Source organism: Phyllobates terribilis, unplaced genomic scaffold, assembly GCF_046119375.1.
Source record: "Phyllobates terribilis strain yellow unplaced genomic scaffold, ASM4611937v1 Scaffold_5__5_contigs__length_657084704, whole genome shotgun sequence".
Classification (NCBI taxonomy): Eukaryota; Metazoa; Chordata; class Amphibia; order Anura; family Dendrobatidae; genus Phyllobates; species Phyllobates terribilis.
In genome coordinates this window covers 26,175,552-26,193,873 of record NW_027362765.1, presented here as the reverse complement: position 1 = coordinate 26,193,873, position 18,322 = coordinate 26,175,552, and the positions used below count along the sequence as shown (strand labels likewise).

The following is an 18,322-nucleotide window of genomic DNA, read 5'->3' as shown; positions in this document are numbered from 1 at the left end:
TTCCCAAGAAGACTCATGGCTGTACTAGCTCAAAAGGGGTGCATCTACTCAATACTGAGCAAAGGGTCTGAATACTTATGACCATGTGATATTTCAGTTTTTCTTTTTTAATAAATTTGCAAAAATTTCTACATTTCTGTTTTTTTCAGTTAAAATGGGGTGCAGAGTGTACTTAAATGAGGAAAAAAATGAACTTTTTAGAATTTACCAAATGGCTGCCATGAAACAAAGAGTGAAAAATTTAAAGGGGTCTGAATACTTTCTGTACCCACTGTAGAGACGGGAGGGAAGTCATTAACCATATCTCCACCTCAGGGTGTGGCTAAGCAAGGTTAAATGCTCAGTCGCTGTTTTTTTTCTCTGGTGTTTGGTCTGGAGAAGGAAGTCTCCAGGCTGTGTGTGTGGTAAAGCCAGGGAGCGCCACCGAAGGACTTGCATTTGTTGGGACTTCATTGTGCCACCTGGAGAGGGCGAAACCCCACTCACCTATGGATGATACGATACTTTTATCTTTTTTTGGTTTTTCGTTATTCGGAAGAGGACATGTTTATTTTATGGAACCCTGCTGAGGTTTATGCCACATCCCAATAAACCTCCAGGTTAACCTGAGACGTGTTTCCTGGGTCTGCCTATGTGACAGCTGAGCAATTTGCTTTACCACAGTTGGTGCGAGAGTGCTGGCAAGGTTCTAGGAACACGTGTGCCTGCCACAGAGAACGGTGGATGTCCTGGGTGAAGGCCGTCAGCCAGCCAGAGATGTGCGGCAACATGGAGGAGCTCATTAAGCATTAAGTCTACGGCCAACAGCAGAAACACCAGCAGCACCTGCAGAAGCTCCAGCTGCACTGGGAGCTACTGCAGCAGCAAGCTCAGGAGGAAACAACCAAGCTGCTGCTAAAACAGATCCGGTTGCAGCAGCAGATACAGCTTCTGATGGACGCCATCCAGGGCAGACCGACCGCCCCACCCCCAGGGCCGACTGATGACTCACGCGTCAGAAAGGCGGGAAGCCGGTAAGGCGGGCCATGCAGTAGATGACCCCGAGGGATGATGTAGAAGACTTTCTGACAGTCTTTGAGAGTGTGGCTGATCAGGAGAGACTTCCACCAGAATAGTGGGCTGAGGTTCTGGCACCATATTTGCCGGGCGAACCCCAAAAGGCATATTATGACTTAGCACTGCAGAATGCCAAGGAATATGCCAAACTAAAGACAGAGATCTTATCACGCCTGGGAGTGAATATGGTGGTGAGAGCCCAACGAGTCCAGAAGTGGTTGCAGCCAGAGTCTTCCACTCCTGCCTAGATTGTCGAGCGGGTGGTGATTCATAGATTCATACACTCCCTTCCCAGGTCGGTACAGACTTGGGTTGCGCAGGACGACCCTCAGAACGCAGACCACCTCATTGGCCTGGTTGAGAGGTACCAGGTGGTTGAGAAATCCCTATGGAAACCAGACATAGTCACCTCCCCGTACTGGGATACCCAAAGGGGGGCTGGTTCACCACAGAGGGGGTTTAGCGCCAAAACTCGGAGGCGTCCACTGAAGGTGCCTCAAAGACTGTTGTTAAGGATGTGGTCTGTTGGCGGTGCCACAATCCTGGACACATAGCTGTCCAGTGTCATATGTCCCCTGAGCATGAACAAATGGACTGCAGCCTAGGCAGACAGACGGTGTTCATATTATGCTTATCTGGCCTGCAGTGTGGACTGTCAACCCGGCGATTGGCCACAGGCGTGTGACGTGTCCATTAATACAGCAAAGGTGCTTGGATTGTTAGACTCTGGGAGTCTGGTGACCCTTATCAGTGCTATCCTTCCCCACCAGTTGGTCCCTGCTAAAACTGTGGGTGTTCGGTGCATACATGGGGATGCCAAGGACTACCCTGTGGCCAGAGTGACAGTCGGAACAGACTGTGGTGCCCACTCCCACAAGGTCGGGGTTGTCAAGGACCTGATACATCCCGTCATATTGGGGCTCAATTTCTCTTTGTTTTGGGGCTTGTGGGAAAAGCGAACCGCATGGACAAAAGCCAGGTCCCTAGGGAAGAAGCCCCGTCGAAGTCTCAAGTGGATGCTCTTGAGACTTCATTAAAGCGGCATGGGGCCACCAATACATTCTGGTGGTCAAGGACTATGTGACCTGGTACCCAAAAGCGGTACCACTAAGGAACTCATCAAGTAAGAGCATAACTTGGGAACTTCTCCATATATAGATGCTTCTCAAAAAATTAGAATATCATCAAAAATGTAATTTATTTCAGTTCTTCAATACAAAAATTGAAACTCCTATATTATATAGGGTGATCTATTTCAAGAGTTTATTTCTGTTAATGTTGATGATTATGGATTACAGCCAATGAAAACACAAAAGTCATTATCCGATTAAATTAAAATAATTAACCAAAAACACCTGCAAAGGCTTCCTAAGCATTTAAAAAGGTCCCTTAGTCTGTTTCAGTAGGCTCCACAATCATGGGAAAAAAACTATAAATTAACATCCGACAAGAAGGCCATATGTGTTCAATAAAAAAGACCTTTATTGTAACAAGTTAGGGTATATGGTGACACAGAAAAAAGAGTGCGTACACATGATAAAATTGTATCTCATTAAAGTATTGCTTATAATATGCACGCAGGAAGTCAGAGTAATACTACCACTTCATTTGAGTATAACCAACACTGCTACATCTGACCTGCTACATTGGCAGTATGTCAGTATCAATGGCAATGCAACTTGTACTACATTAGAGCACCATCCCAAATGTAACCAGCGGTATATAGACTTAACTGTTTTTATATGTTTCAGTGAATACTAGTCTTTGCTGAATTGTATTGTATATTCAGCATTACATGCATATGTATCATTAAATGTCCTCATACCTGCTGGTTTGAATGTCCAAATATAGCGGTGGCTATTCCTGCTGCACGTGTAATTCCCACCCCGATGTGCGTTTCCTCATATATTATATAGGGTGATCTATTTCAAGAGTTTATTTTTGTTAATGTTGATGATTATGGATTACAGCCAATGAAAACACAAAAGTCATTATCCGATTAAATTAGAATAATTAACCAAAAACACCTGCAAAGGCTTCCTAAGCATTTAAAAAGGTACCTTAGTCTTTTTCAGTAGGCACCACAATCATGGGGAAGACTGCTGACTTGACAGATGTCCAGAAGGCAGTCATTGATACACTCCACAAGGAGGGTAAGCCACAAAAGGTCATTGCTAAAGAAGTTGGCTGTTCAATGAGTGCTGCATCCAAGCATGTTAATGGAAAGTTTAGTGGAAGGAAAAATTGTGGTAGAAATAGGTGCACAAGCAATCGGGATAACCGCAGCCTCGAAAGGATTGTTAAGAAAAGGCCATTCAAAAATTTGGGGGAGATTCACAAGAAATGGACTGCTGCTTGAGTCATTGCTTCAAGAGCCACCACACACAGACATATCCAGGACATGGACTACAAGTATCGCATTCCTTGTGTGAAGCCACTCATGACCAATAGACAACGCCAGAAGTGTCTTACCTGGGCCAAGGAGAAAAAGACCTGGACTGTTTCTCAGTTGTCCAAGGTGTTATTTTCAGATGAAAGTAAATTTTGCATTTCATTCGGGAATCAAGGTCCCAGAGTCTGGAGGAAAAGTGGAGAGGCACACAATCCAAGCTGCTTGAGTTCTAGTGTGAAGTTTCCACAATCAGTGATGGTTTGGGGAGCCATGTCATCTTCTCGTGTAGGTCCACTGTGTTTTATCAAGACCAAAGTCAGCGCAGCCGTCTATCAGGAATTTTTTGAGCACTTCATGCTTCCCTCTGCCAACAAACTTTTTGGAGATGGAAATTTCATTCTCCAGCAGGACTTGGCACCTGTCCACACTGCCAAAAGTACCAATACCTGGTTTAAAAACAACAGTATCACTGTGCTTGATTGGCCAGCAAACTCGCCTGACCTTGACTTCATAGAGAATCTATGGGGTATTGTCAAGAGGAAGATGAGAGACACCAGACCCAACAATGCAGACGAGCTGAAGGCTGCTATCAAAGCAACCTGGGCTTCCATAACACCTCAGCAGTGCCACAGGCTGATTGCCTCCATTCCACGCTGCATTGATGCAGTAATTGATGCATAAGGAGCCCACACCAAATATTGAGTGCATTTACTGAACATACATTTCAGTAGGCCAACATTTCGGGTTTTAAAAATGTTTTCAAGCTGGTGTTATAAAGTATTCTAATCTACTGAGATAATTACTTTTGAGTTTTCTTTGGCTGTAATCCATAATCATCAATATTAACAGAAATAAACACCTGAAATAGATCACTTTGTTTGTAATGACTCTATATAAAACGAGATTCACTTTTTGTATTGAAGAACTGAAATAAATTACATTTTTGAGGATATTCTAATTTAGTGAGAAGCAACTGTATTTGCCAGGACCGGACTGCTGAAGGAGATACTTACTGACCAAGGAACCCCATTCATGAGCAAGGTAATGAAGGAGCTGTGTAAGGTTCTCCAGAATGCCCAGCTGCGAACCTCCGTTTACCATGCGCAGACAGACGGCCTAGTGGAGCGCTTTAATAAAACCTTAGAAGTGATGCTCAAAAAGGTTGTAGAGGAGGATGGTTGTGACTGGAACTACTTGCTACCATTCCTGCTCTCAGTAAGGCAGGTTCCGCAAGCCTCTACTTGATTTTCCATTTCAAACTACTTTATGGATGACATCTACGAGGCCTCCTGGATATTGCTAAGGAAACCTGATAAGCCGAGGTTACACCCCACTGGAGCATCATAGAACATGTCGCCCAGTTACAGGAGAGAATGGCGAAGGTGATGCCTATCGTGAAGGCTCATCTACTTCAAGCACAGGAGGTCTAGGCAAGGATCTATAACCGATCAGCAAAGCTGAGGCAGTTCCAGCCTGGGGACCATATTCTGGTGCAAATCCCTAGAGAGCATCTTCCTGGCCAAGTGGCAAGGCCCGTACAAGGTCGTGGAGAAACTCAGTCCACCAGCCAGGCTGAAGAAAGCCTCACCAGATTTATCATGTGAACTTACTCAAGCCACACCTAGTCCTCAGCTAGGACATTCACCTTGCCACACCTAGGGCATTCTGCACAGGAGCGAACATCAATTTTAAATAGAAAACTTGGTATTCTGTACACCCTGTGTATGAGATATATCTGCGAGAGTGTCTGAGACTTACAAGGAGATAGTCTGAGAACATGCTCCAGTATTTGTTTCCATTGTTAATTTTTAATTTGTCCTAAATCTGGTTCCCACTTTAGTTTTATCTTCCCACTATGAACGTTGAGACCAGATTGCATGAGCTGCATATATAATTTAGATATTAGGCTTGAAGTAAATTTTGCAGCTACTAATGACTCAAGGACATAACTTTTTTGAATCTGAGGTATGGTATTACCAAATTCAGTTTGAAACACGTCTCAATTTTACATATTGATAGAAGAATATATGAGGAAGCCTGTATTCCCGTTAGAGTTAAAACTATTATTAAACTATTAAAACTTTTGAGTGTTCCATTATCTAATAGATTATCTAAAGTCTTTAGTATCTAAAGTCTGTGTTCCCATCCAGCGAACCCTTTTAGGTTAAAGAAGTTGTCCACTACTTTTATATTGATGCCCTTTCCGTAGGATAGGGCAACAGTGTCTGATTGTCCGGGGTTCCGCACCCGGCACCCGCCGATCAGCTGTTATCGGTGGCAACGGCCGACGGCTGGAAGTACTTACTTGCGGAGCTTGGCCGTCTAGTTGTAGTGGCTGCCTCGGGGTACTGGACATCAGACTCCCAGTGAATTGATTAGGAGGCGGATGTACAGTACCCCGCAGCCGCCACTACAGCTAGATGGCCAAGCTCCGCAAGTAAGCACTTCCGGACGGCGCCCGTCGGCATTGATAACAGCTGATCAGCGGGGTTGCTGGGTGCGGGACCCCGGCTGATTAGACACTGATGCCCCATCCTATGGATGGGGTAACAATGTAAAAGTAGTGGACAACTTTTTAACAAACTCCGCCAGATTATGATTATGCCACAATGGAGTAAATTTAGTGAACCCAGTGATTCCCAGCAATCTCTTCCCTCTGTCCCACACTTTGTACATTAGTGCCAGAGTTGGTCTATCCCCATCAAGGCATCCCAGACCCCCTTACAATACACTGAATAAGGTGTGGAGCATTTTCTATCTTGTAAAACAAAACTGCCAGCCCTAGCTATACCGTCCCTAGTTTCCCATCCATGAAAATGTTGCAATTGTGAGGCCACAAAATAGATGCACGGGTCTGGTATTGCCAGTTCTCCATCCTTTTTATCCCCTTGTAAGGCATGAATCCTGTTTGCACTTCATGTATCAGTGCCGTAATGACTTTATTAAGTCTATTGACTAGAACCTTAGCAAATGTCTGGACGTCAACCGGCAGCAGAAAGATCGGTCTCTAGGAGTCTGGGCATTCAGGATTCTTACCTTGATTTAGTAACAGAACTACAATTGCTTCACTCATTGAGGCAGGTAGTCTCCCTATTGCTGCAGCTCTCTCTCTCTTTCAGCTGTCTAGGAAGGAGAATCTCTTTATATTCTTTGAAAAATTCACCGGTGAGGCCGTCAGAACCTGGAGCTTTTTCATTCTGAAGTGTGCCCACTGCCTCATCTAGCTCCTCCACTGACAATGGTTGATTACTACAGATCTAGTGGTGTATATGTCTTTAAAATATTGTCTTAGAGATGATAGGATTTCTGAAGGCTCAGTAAATGTCTTCCCAACTCCCAAAGCAAGTTTCATTATGTGTGATGTCCCCTCCTGTGCTTTAGCTATTAATGATAGCAAGCGACCCTCACTCTCTCCATCAAAGAAGTATTTCTGTTTAATAAACATACTTTTCTGTGAGGATACATTTAATAAATGATCTTTCATATTTTTGGGCTTTTTCCCAACGTGTTTTATTAATATCTGACCCTTTTTCTATATATGCCGCCTCCTTTACCATGACCTCCTGTTGTAGTTTCTGACACTTTTTTCTAGTTTTAGTTTTAATTTCACTAATTTGTCTTATAAAATTTCCCCTTACTGTCACGCAAGGTGTGGGAAAGACACAATACAAAAGGAAGAGAGAAAGGGAGCCCATACTCTTGGGAAAGGGAGGAGTGGAGACCTCCTAGGCTGGTCTAGTGTCACCCTGTCTCCCCTAACGACCCTATATTGGTTCTTCACCAATCGCCACACGGGTGCCTCGTCCTGTCTTTTCCTGGCGTATGGCTAAGGCTAGGGAAGGGAGGAGATGAGCACTAGTCGATCCCCACTTCACACTAAAGACAACAAGGGAGGATAAACAGGGGGAAATTGCTTAGTTTTAGACGACTCAAGACAAATGCGCACACGTCCTCAAGCTCCAGAGAGGAAGAAGTACTACTCTTGCTAAAACCTTCAAAAGGAGAAATGAATATCGCCGACACCTCCCTCTGATACACAGCAGATATTTATATACCCAGGCCAGGGTGTTAATTAGCCGGAGGAAGGTAGCCGCTGGGTCCTAGAGACAGCCTCTAAGAAGATTTCTGCAATGCCAAACGTAGAGATCTCCTGCAACTAACTGCAGGGCGACTATCAACAGTACCCCCTCCTCTACAAGTGGTCTCAAGACCGGGTTTCTCAGGATAACAGGTGTGGAATGAACGAACAAACCTGGAAGTGTTCACCTCTGATGCAGAAACCCACATCCTCTCCTCTTGATCATAGCCTTACCAGTGCACCAAGTATTGTAGAGAATGACGTTGGAAATTGGAATCTACAATCCTCGAAATCTGGAACTCCAAATTACCATTAACCATTACTGGGGACAGTGGTAGAGGTGAGGGCTCAAGAGGTTCCACATACTTTTTGAGTAAGGACCTATGGAACACGTTGTGGACCTTAAGGGCCTGAGGAAGTTCAAGACGAAACGCTGCTGGGTTAATGACAGTGGCGGTTATTTTATAGGGACCAATAAACCTAGGTCCCAGCTTCCAAGAAGGAACTTTCAATCTTATATTCCTGGTAGACAACCACACAAAGTCATTCACATTCAGGTTCGGACCTGGCAAGCGTTTTCTGTCAGTCATACGTTTATATCTGTCTCCCATGATCTTTAAATTACTCAGAACACTCTGCCATACTCAGGAGAGCAACGAAGCAAACCTCCTCAGGAACTCCTGAAGCTCTTCCCCCACTAAAGGTACCAAACTGTGGTGATAACCGTATGCACCGAAGAACGGTGACCTGCCAGTGGATTCTTGACGATGATTATTAATGGCAAATTCTGTTAGCGGTAAGTAGGATGCCCAATCCTCATGATTTTCAGAGATGAAACACCCGAGGTAGGTCTCCAAATTCTGATTGACACGCTCGGTCTGTCCATTTGACTGAAGATGGAAGGCAGAGGAAAAGGACAACTGCACCCCCAGACGAGAACAGAATGCCTTCCAGAACTTGGAAACAAACTGAGTTCCCCAATCTGACACCACATCGGAGGGACCCCGTGAAGCTTCATGATCTCATTTATAAACACCTGAGCAACTATCTTGGCATTTGGAAGTGCAGGCAATGCGACGAAATTAAACATTTTACTGAATCTACTACCACCAAAACCACCGTTTTGCCTGCAGAAACTGGTAGGTCAGTAATAAAATCCATGGACAAGTGTGTTCATTGCCATGGCCTACTAGGGATAGGTAGTGGAAGAAGAGTACCAGACGGACAGGTATGCGAAACTTTAGAATGCGCGCAAATACTACAAGTAGCTACGTGTTCAATCACATCCGGATGCAACCCCGGTCACCAAAAACTATGAGAGAGGAGGTCCGTGGTTGCCTTACCACCTGGATGCCCAGCAAGCACAGAGTTATGATGTTCCTTAATTACTTTGCGGCACAGATCAGATGGTACAAATAACTTTCCTGAAGGGCAGGAGGCAGGGGCATCCCCCTGAGCCTCCAACACCTCACCCTCCAGTTCAGGATGCAGTGCCAAAATACTCCTTTCTGTAATATCTTATCAGGGTTCTCATTGTTACTACCACCAGGGAAGCTTCGGGACAAAGCATCAGCCTTGACATTTTTGATCCCTGGATAAAAAGTGACAACAAAATTAAACCTAGTAAAAAACAGGGACCATCTGGCTTGCCTAGGGTTGAGACGTTTAGCTGACTGGAGATATGTCAGGTTTTTATGGTCAGTAATAACAGGATGGACAGCCCCCTCCAACCATTGTCATCATTCTTCGACCGACAATATGATCGCCAAAAGTTCCCTATTACCCACGTCATAATTTCTCTCAGCCGAAGACAATTTTTTAGAAAAGAAGGTGCATAGACGCCATTTACCAGGAGGCGGACCCTGAGACAACACAGCTCCAACCCAGACATCCGACACATCAACCTCCACAATAAAGGATTGGGAAACATCGGGTTGACTGAGTATAGGTGCAGTGGCAAAATGATTCTTTAAGGAAGAAAAAGCCTGGAGGGAGGCATCCGACCATTTGGAAAAATCAGACCCCTTTTTAGTCATGTCAGTAAGGGGTCTCACAATTACAGAGTAATTTTGGATGAATTTCCGGTAGAAATTAGTAAAGCCCAGAAAGCGTTGTAGAGCCTTCAGGTTCTCGGGAAGTTCCCAATCAAGGACTGCATGAATCTTTTCTCGATCCATCCAAAAACCCGAAGATGACAACAAGTACCCCAAAAACCGCACTTCCTGAACAGCGAAAACACATTTTTTTCAGTTTGGTATAAAGTTTATTATCCCTTAATTTCTGGAGCACCTGCTTAACATGCCCCCGATGTGTCTCAGAATCAGGTGAGTAAACTAAAATATTGTCCAGATAAACCACCACAAACCTCCCCGCCAAATGATGGAAAATATCATTTATGAAATGCTGGAATGCCGCAGGTGCATTGGTCAAACCAAAAGAAATAACCAAACACGAAATGTTCTTCCGGGTATTGAACGCTGTTTTCCATTCGTCCCCTTCTCTGATTCTAACCAGATTGTAGGCTTCCCTTAAATCTAACTTGGAGAATACCTTAGCTCCTACAACCTGGCTGAACAAATCAGGAATCAGAGGAAGAGGGTATGGAACATGCATGGTAATTTGATTTAATTACCGGAAATCTAAATTGGGAAGGAGACCATCTTTTTTTTTCGCTAAGAAGAACCGTGTCACCACAGGCAAAAATGAGGGTCTGATATGTCCCTTCTTCAGACTTTCCGCAATGAAATCCTTCATGGCTTGTCTCTCAGGGCCAGAAAGATTATACAGTCTGGACTTCGGTAGTTTAGATCCTAGGGTCAGGTTAATAGGACAGTCATAAGCATGATGAGGAGACAAATCCTGATACCCCCTCTCAGAAAAAACGTCCTCAAAACCAAACAGAAAAGCAGGTAATGTTTCCGTAGAGACAGTAGCAAGGGAAATATCTAAACAGTTCTCATGGCAGTAATATCCCCGATTTGCCAATACAACGGATTATGTTTAACAAGCCAAGGAATACCCAAAACAATCGGTGTGGGAAGATTGTCCAGGACATAGCAAGGGATTATTTCATAATGAACTGATCCCACCCTCAGTTTTACATTATGCACAATCTGAGTAAATGCTTTCTGTGCAAGTGGCGCCGATTCGATGGTAAAGATGGAAATAGGTTTATCTAAAGTACAGCAAGCAAGACTGAGTTTTCACAAACTCAGCATCAGTCATGCTGACTACTGTCAACAAACACAGAAATTTTCTCAGTTTTGCTCTCCAGCACCACCTCTGCCGTCAGGACAAAGCGGGAACTGCAGGTTGGCCACAAATGCACCCCTTGTTTATCCAACAAAATGTCCCTTTTTCCCCACAAAAAAAACATACGCCTTTTTCTTGCGAATCTCCTGGGAGATGTATGATGCAGAGATGCCTACTGGCTGCATGGGTTCCTCCACCTCCCTCAGTACTGGTTCATCTTCAGACTGCTCCCCCGGCAAAGGTACACAAACCCGACAAGAAGGCCCCGGAGAAGGTGGTCTCACCCATCTATCCCGTAGGCATCTATCAAGACGTATGGCCAACAACATGGCAGCCTCCAAGGACTGAGGGATTTCCATCTACGGAATTCTGAACTGTACATCTCTACTGACCGATTCCCCTGCTGAAGGCGACAAAGCCTAGACTCAGCCAAGGCGACTTGGTCAGGGTCATCATAGATGAGGGCCAGAGCCCCAAAAAACCCTCTCCACAGACTGGCGACAAACTGAGTCCTATGGTAAAGAAAACGCCCATGACTGAGGATCTCCCTGCAGTAGAGAGATCACAATTCCAACCCATTGCTCCTCATTTCCGGAGGAGTAAGGACAAAGTTCAAAATACAGTTTGCAGGCCTCCTTGAATACAAAAAACTTGTTCCTACCTCCTGAAAACCTGTCCGGGAGGGCAACCTTGGGTTCAGGCTGGACAGGCCTACCTGCAGAGACCCTCACATTGGTGACCTGTAGCCGCCGATGCTGCTGCTGAACCTCACTGCTTAGGTCATTCACCTCCAGATATAGCCTGTGCAGCCGCTCTGCGCGCTCTTCAACTGAACCCATACCAAGGGAGAAAGGAAAAAAAAAGGTCCACACCCAAAAACCAAAAACACAGATTAAAAAAAAACAGTGTCAGTTTTTTTTTTTGTTGTTTTTTTCTTTTCAAAATGTGCTCAGCCATCAGCATTTTCTTCACTTTGCGGTCAATCAGGATCACTATCAGTTCAGCTCTCTCCCATTCGGTCTGGCCACAGCGCCCAAGGTATTCACAAAGATCCTGGCACCAGTTACGTAATTTCTACAGTCCAGGGGAATAATTGATTTTCCCTATCTGGATGACATTCTTGTCAAAGCACCATCCTTTGCCCAAAATCTAGAGAGCCTACAAATCATTCTTCAGACCCTGAATTGTCAACAAGAAAAAGTCTGTTTTAGTTCCAACACAGCGACTACCGGTTCTGTGAATGGAGCTCGACACCGTTCAGTCACCAGTATTTTTTCCAGAGGAGAAGAGATTCTCTCTTTAGTCTTCCATCAGTACTTTAAAAGGACCTGGCTGACATTGCCTTCATTTTTGTATGTGGGTCCTGGGAAAGATGGTTGTGGTGTTCGAGGTGGTGCCGTTTGCTCAATTTTGGCAAATGGCCTCTACAGAACATGCTCCTAGCCTTTTGGGACATATCAATATAGCCCCTGGATTGGCCTATTCGTCTTTCCCTTCACTGCTGCCAGTCTCTCAGGTGGTGGTTGACGTCACCCCTGTTAACTATTTTCATCCCATTCAGTGGCAGGTGCTCACTACGGATGCCAACCTATCCGGCTGGGGAGCAATTTTCCGTCACTTGATGGTCCAAGGGAGCAGGCAAAAGAGACTGCTCTCAATCAATGTGCTGGAGCTCAGAGCTATCAGTCTTGCTCTTTTACATTGGCAGCACCTATTCTAGAAGTTACCGATCAGAGTTCAATCAGTAATTACTACGGCTGTGGCCTATATTAATTGCCAAGGGGGCACGCGAAGCCCATCAGCCATGGCGGAAGTCTCGCGGATTCTGAAGTGGGCAGTGGGTTCCGCTAATCTCTGCAGTTAATATAGCAAGGATAAACAACTGGGAGGCGGACTTTTTAAGTCACCAGCAGCTACCCTCAGGAGAGTGGGCTCTTCACTCAGAGGTGTTCATGCAGATCTGTCAATGGTGGGGTACGCTGGATGTAGATCTATTGGCATCTAGACTAAATCACAAGGTGCCAAAATTTGTGACAGGGTCCCACAGGCGATCGCAGTCGATGCTCTGGTAATCTCTTCATCTCAGTTCACTCTGCGTTATTTCTTTCCACCTCTACCGCTTCTATCCAGACTTTTGAAAAAGATCATGGCAAAAGGTGTGCCAGTCATTCTCATTGCTCCAGGTTGGCCTCAGAGGGCCTGTTATTCAGATGTGGTCAATCTCCTGGCAGATATCCTCTTCATGGGCTCTTCCGGACCGCTGGGAACTTCTGTCCCAAGGTAAGTTCTTCCATCCGAATTTATGGGAGCTCAATTTGACGGTGTGGCTGTTGAAGCCGCGATGTTGAGGACAACAGATCTGTCTGAATCCATCATCCAGACTATGATTAGAGCTCAGAAGCAATCCTCATTGCGAGTCTACCTTCGCACTTGGAGGACTTATTTTCACTGGTGTGAGTCTACCAGTACTTCACCTATAGTTTTTTCTTGCCAATACCGCTCTCCTTACAGTCTGGATTGGAAGCAGGGCTGGCGATTAACTCCCTCAAGGGTCAGGTATATTCCCTGGCTATTCTTCTTCAGAGGGATTTATCATCTTTACCCCAGGTTAAGATTATTCTCCAAGCTGTGACACATGTTAAGCCATCCTGTCGGGCCTCTTTGGACCCTTGAGACATGAATCTTGTTTTGGCGGCTCTTCAGTCTCTGCGTTTTGGGCCAATCCGAGAGATCTCTGCTTCTCCATCAGGATAAGGTAGTTTTGAGGCTGATCCTGTCTTTTCTCCCAAAGGTGGTTTCGAGTTTTCACCTTAATGAAGATGTTGTTTTACCTTCCTTTTGTCTGACACCATCTCATCCTACAGAGAAGGCTATGCACAGCTTGGACGTTGTTAGAGCCGTAAAATATTATTTATCGGCTACTGCCTCATTTATCATTTAGGCGTTGATTCCTTGTGTGTTATAGCACAGGGCCCTTGTAAGGTCAAAGCCGCTTCTAAAGCAGCTATTACTTGCTGGGTCAAGTCTGCTATTGTCCAGGCTTATAAAGCTAAGGCCAGCGTGGGCCCATTTAGGATTCGGGCGCACTCTATGCAGGGAGTGGGAGCTTCCTGGGCAGTTCGACATCAGGCGTCGGCTTTGCAGCTCTGTAAAGCAGCTACTTGGGCATCGGTGCATACTTTTTCTAAGTTTTACACTGTGTACACTTTTGCCTTGGCAAATGCAAGTCTTGGCTTGGTAGGAAGATACTGCAGGTGGCAGTAGCCGAGACTCCCACTTAAGTTGTGGCAGAAGACCAGGTATGAAATGGCATGAAATGAAATATTATCCCACCCTACCGACAGCTTTAGGATGTCCCATGATTCTATGTCCCTCAATAAGGCAATTAAGAAAAATAGATTTTTACTTATCATAAAATCTGTTTCTCATAGTCTTCATTGGGGGACACAGCTCCCTCCCTTGATTTCCCGGTTGGTCGTACAGTTATGTTTCTTCTTGTCTTAATTCTTTACTTTTCTCCTCCTACTGCTTTCTCACAAAACAGAGGAAGACTGGCTCAAGCAGGCGAGGTATAGTCTGCAGGGGATGAGCCAATTTTATTTAATTGCAATAATAGTGTCAGCCTCTAGGTGGCTGCAGACTATCCCATCATTCTGTGTCCCCCAATGAAGACTATGAGAAACAGATTCTACGTTAAGTAAAAAAAATTTTTTTTGCCTGCATAACGATTTTTGGTGACTTTTTATTCCAATATTTTGAAGGCAGAATAAACAAACAGTTGACCACCACACTGTACTGGTTCATGCTATGAGGTCTTCCATTAGACTGTGAACTGACATTGTCTTGGTGAATAATTCAAGTTTGCTACATAACTTCCCATTTTTATAGACATTTTGAGTAGAAATGTTCAAAAATATAAATTTCAAGAATATTTTATTCAAAAATAATGATTGGTTTTATTCTTGGCAGATGACTGTACCAGGAGATCAGAAGGACAACTGACATCTTCAATTTTAAAATCAGATGAAGTTGAGATCACACAGGATACAATTGAAGTGAATTCTAAGAAAAATAAAAGTCAGAAAAGAGGCATTAAAAAACGAACTGTTCTTAAAGCAAAGAAGCCAATTACACATTCAGAATATGGAAATAGTTTTCCCATCAAAACATCTTTTGTTAAACATCAAAAAATTCACACAGAGGGGAAGAGATTTTCTTGTTCCCAATGTGAGAGAAATTTTAACCAGAAATCAGATCTTGTTAGGCATGGGAGAATTCATGCTGGTGGGAAGAAGCCATATTCATGTTCAGAATGTGGAAAATGTTTTGTACAAAGAGCATCACTTGTTAGTCACCAGAGTACTCACACAGGGGTGAAGCCTTTTTCATGTTCAGAATGTGGAAAATGTTTTGCATGGAAATCACAATTTGTTATTCACCAGAAATCTCACACAGGGGAGAATACATATTCATGTTCAGAATGTGGAAAATGTTTTGTACAGAAATCAATGCTTGTTAGTCACCAGAGAACTCACACAGGGGAGAAGCCTTTTTCATGTTCAGAATGTGGGAAATGTTTTGTAGAGAAATCACCTCTTGTTAAACATCAGAGAACTCACACTGGGGAGAAGCCTTTTTCATGTTCAGAATGTGGAAAATGTTATGGACAGAGATCACATCTTGTTACACACCAGAGAACTCACACAGGGGAGAAACCATTTTCATGTTCAGAATGTGGAATATGTTTTGTACGGAAATCACACCTTGATAGACACCAGAGAACTCACACAGGGAAAAAGCCTTTTTCATGTTCAGAATGTGGAAAATGTTTTGTAGAGAAATCACATCTTGTTAGACACCAGAGAACTCACACACACACAGGGGAGAAGCCATATTCATGTTCTGAATGTGGAATATGTTTTGTACATAAATCATCGCTTGTTAGTCACCAGAGAACTCACACAGGGGAAACGCCTTTTTCATGTTCTGAATGTGGAAAATGTTTTATACAGAAATCATTGCTTGTTAGACACCAGAGAACTCACACAGGGGAGAAGTCGTATTCATGTTCAGAATGTGGAAAATGTTTTGTACATAAATCATCACTTGTTATTCATCAGAGAACTCACACAGTGGAGAAGTCATATTCTTGTTCAGAATGTGGAAAATGTTTTGTAGTGAAATCATTGCTTGCTAGACACCAGAGAACTCACACAGGGGAGAAGCCTTTTTCATGTTCAGAATGTGGGAAATCTTTTGCATGGAAATCACACTTTGTTAGACACCAGAGAACTCACACAGGGGAGAAGTTATATTCATGTTCAGAATGTGGGAAATGTTGGGCCGATAAATCAAGTCTTGTTAAGCACCTGAAAGTTCACATAGGGGAAAATCAATGTTAATATTAAGAATGTGGGAAATGTTTTTAAAAATATTGCTATTTTGTTAAACATCTAACTTTTGAACAACACCATTGGTTATATCATATAGTGTACTGGAAACCGGAAAAAAAATCAAAGTGTGGTGAAATTGCAAAAAAAGTACAATTCCACAGTTTCCATAATTTGTTTTTTTTACCATGTTCACTAAATGCTAAAATTGACCTACCATTATGATTCTCTGGGTCATTTCGAGTTCACAGATACCAAACATGTTCTTTTTTATTTAAGTGGTGAAAAAAAATCCAAAGTTTGTAAGGAAAAAAAAATGGCGCCTGGGACATAGACTCTTACTAACACGCTGGAGGCCAGGCCTGGAGTATCCAGCCACCGTGCTTGGATTCTCTCATTTTTGGCTCCAGCGTTTCTTTTAGAATAAATCACTTTATCATACAGTCCTATAGTAATGACTTTATCATGTTTTGTAGGAGGGTTCATCTAAATGTGCAAGAGACAATAAACGTCCTACCGCAGTTTCACTGTGTGTGTCCAGTGTCAGTTCTTCTACATTCCCTGATAAAATACCTTGGTGTCTCCGACCAAACCTGCTGATTATGACTATACAAATGTAATAACTTTACTCCTAAAAAGTATCTAGAATCTACAGCATGTGTATAAGATCAGCAGCTTCCACTAAGCACTTCGGACCTTTGGCCTCTGCTCGTTTTTTGAACTTGTGGAGAGACAGAGGGGATCATATATCTCCAGAATCTGATCCCCAGAAGCTTTCCCCTTTAGTTGGAAAGCTAAATGTTGACGTCACAAAATAAGTGATCTAGTAGTACAGTACATGTAGTATCAATACTGAGTTTAGAGGTTTAATGATGCAGATACAGATGACCCCGGAACACAGCACTGACCTCCAAGGTCAGTTTCCCAAGTATGGAAATGTGGATATGGGACATCCAGCAGATCTGCTGTATGAGGGGCTGTTATCTTTGGCTCTTTCTGTGTACAGTACAGACCAAAAGTTTGGACACACCTTCTCATTTAAATTTTTTTCTGTATTTTCTTGACTATGAAAATTGTACATTCACACTGAAGGCATCAAAACTATGAATTAACACATGTGGAATTATATACTTAACAAAAAAGTGTGAAACAACTGAAAATATGTCTTATATTTTAGGTTCTTCAAAGTAGCCACCTTTTGCTTTGATGACTGCTTTGTACACTCTTGGCATTCTCTTGATGAGCTTCAAGAGGTAGTCACCGGAAATGGTTTTCACTTCACAGGTGTGCCCTGTCAGGTTTAATAAGTGGGATTTCTTGCCTTATAAATGGGGTTGGAACCATCAGTTGTGTTGTGCAGAAGTCAGGTGGATACACAGCTGAATAGCTGAATAGACTGTTAGAATTTGTATTATGGCAAGAAAAAAGCAGCTAAGTAAAGAAAAACGAGTGGCCATCATTACTTTAAGAAATGAAGGTCAGTCAGTACGAAAAATTGGGCAAACTTTGAATGTGTCCCCAAGTGCAGTTGCAAAAAACATCAAGCGTGTAACGGGTCTGGGAGGTGGAACCTCTGAGCAACTATACAAAGGGGCAGTCCTTGTAAGGAAGCGGGTGGCTCCCAGGGAAGGCGGGCAGGTAGTCACGGCAAGTGACAGGGGACAGTCTCTGGGTAGAAGGGCAGGAGGTCACGGCAAGTGATGGGGACAGTCTCTTGACAGGCGGATGGTCACGGCAAGTGACAGCAGGGTAAGAGTCTCTAGACAGGCAGGTGGTCACGGCAAGTGACAGCAGGATAAGAGTCTCTAGACAGGCAGGTGGTCACGGCAAGTGACAGCAGGGAAAGAGTCTCTAGATAGGCTAGCAGGCAGGTAGCAGGTGAGCGCTCCCAGGTGAGCGGGCAAGAGTCTCTGGACAGGCAGGTGGTCACGGCAAGTGACGGCAGAGCCTCCGGGTAGGCTAGCAGGCAGGTAGCAGGTGAGCGCTCCCAGGTGAGCGTGCAGGAGTCTCTGGACAGGCAGGTGGTCACGGCAAGTCACGGCAGAGCCTCCAGGTAGGCTAGCAGGCAGGTAGCAGGTGAGCGCCCCCAGGTGAGCGGGCGGGCAGATCCATAGACAGACTGACAGGTGTTGGAAGGCAGACTGTCGGACCGCA

The 18,322-nt window shown here is 44.1% G+C and overlaps 1 protein-coding gene across 2 annotated transcripts in view; it reads left to right on the top strand.

Moving 5' to 3' along the window:
• Positions 1 to 16,695, top strand: part of LOC141270872 (uncharacterized) — a 35,977-nt gene extending 19,282 nt beyond the window's left edge. For both annotated transcript variants that reach the window (XM_073680968.1, XM_073680967.1), the window contains exon 7: positions 14,748 to 16,695. In XM_073680968.1, the coding sequence (XP_073537069.1) occupies positions 14,748 to 16,180 (1,433 nt within the window). In that variant the 3' untranslated portion in view covers positions 16,181 to 16,695. The remainder of the gene's footprint in view (positions 1 to 14,747) is intronic.
• Positions 16,696 to 18,322: the final 1,627 nt, after the last annotated feature.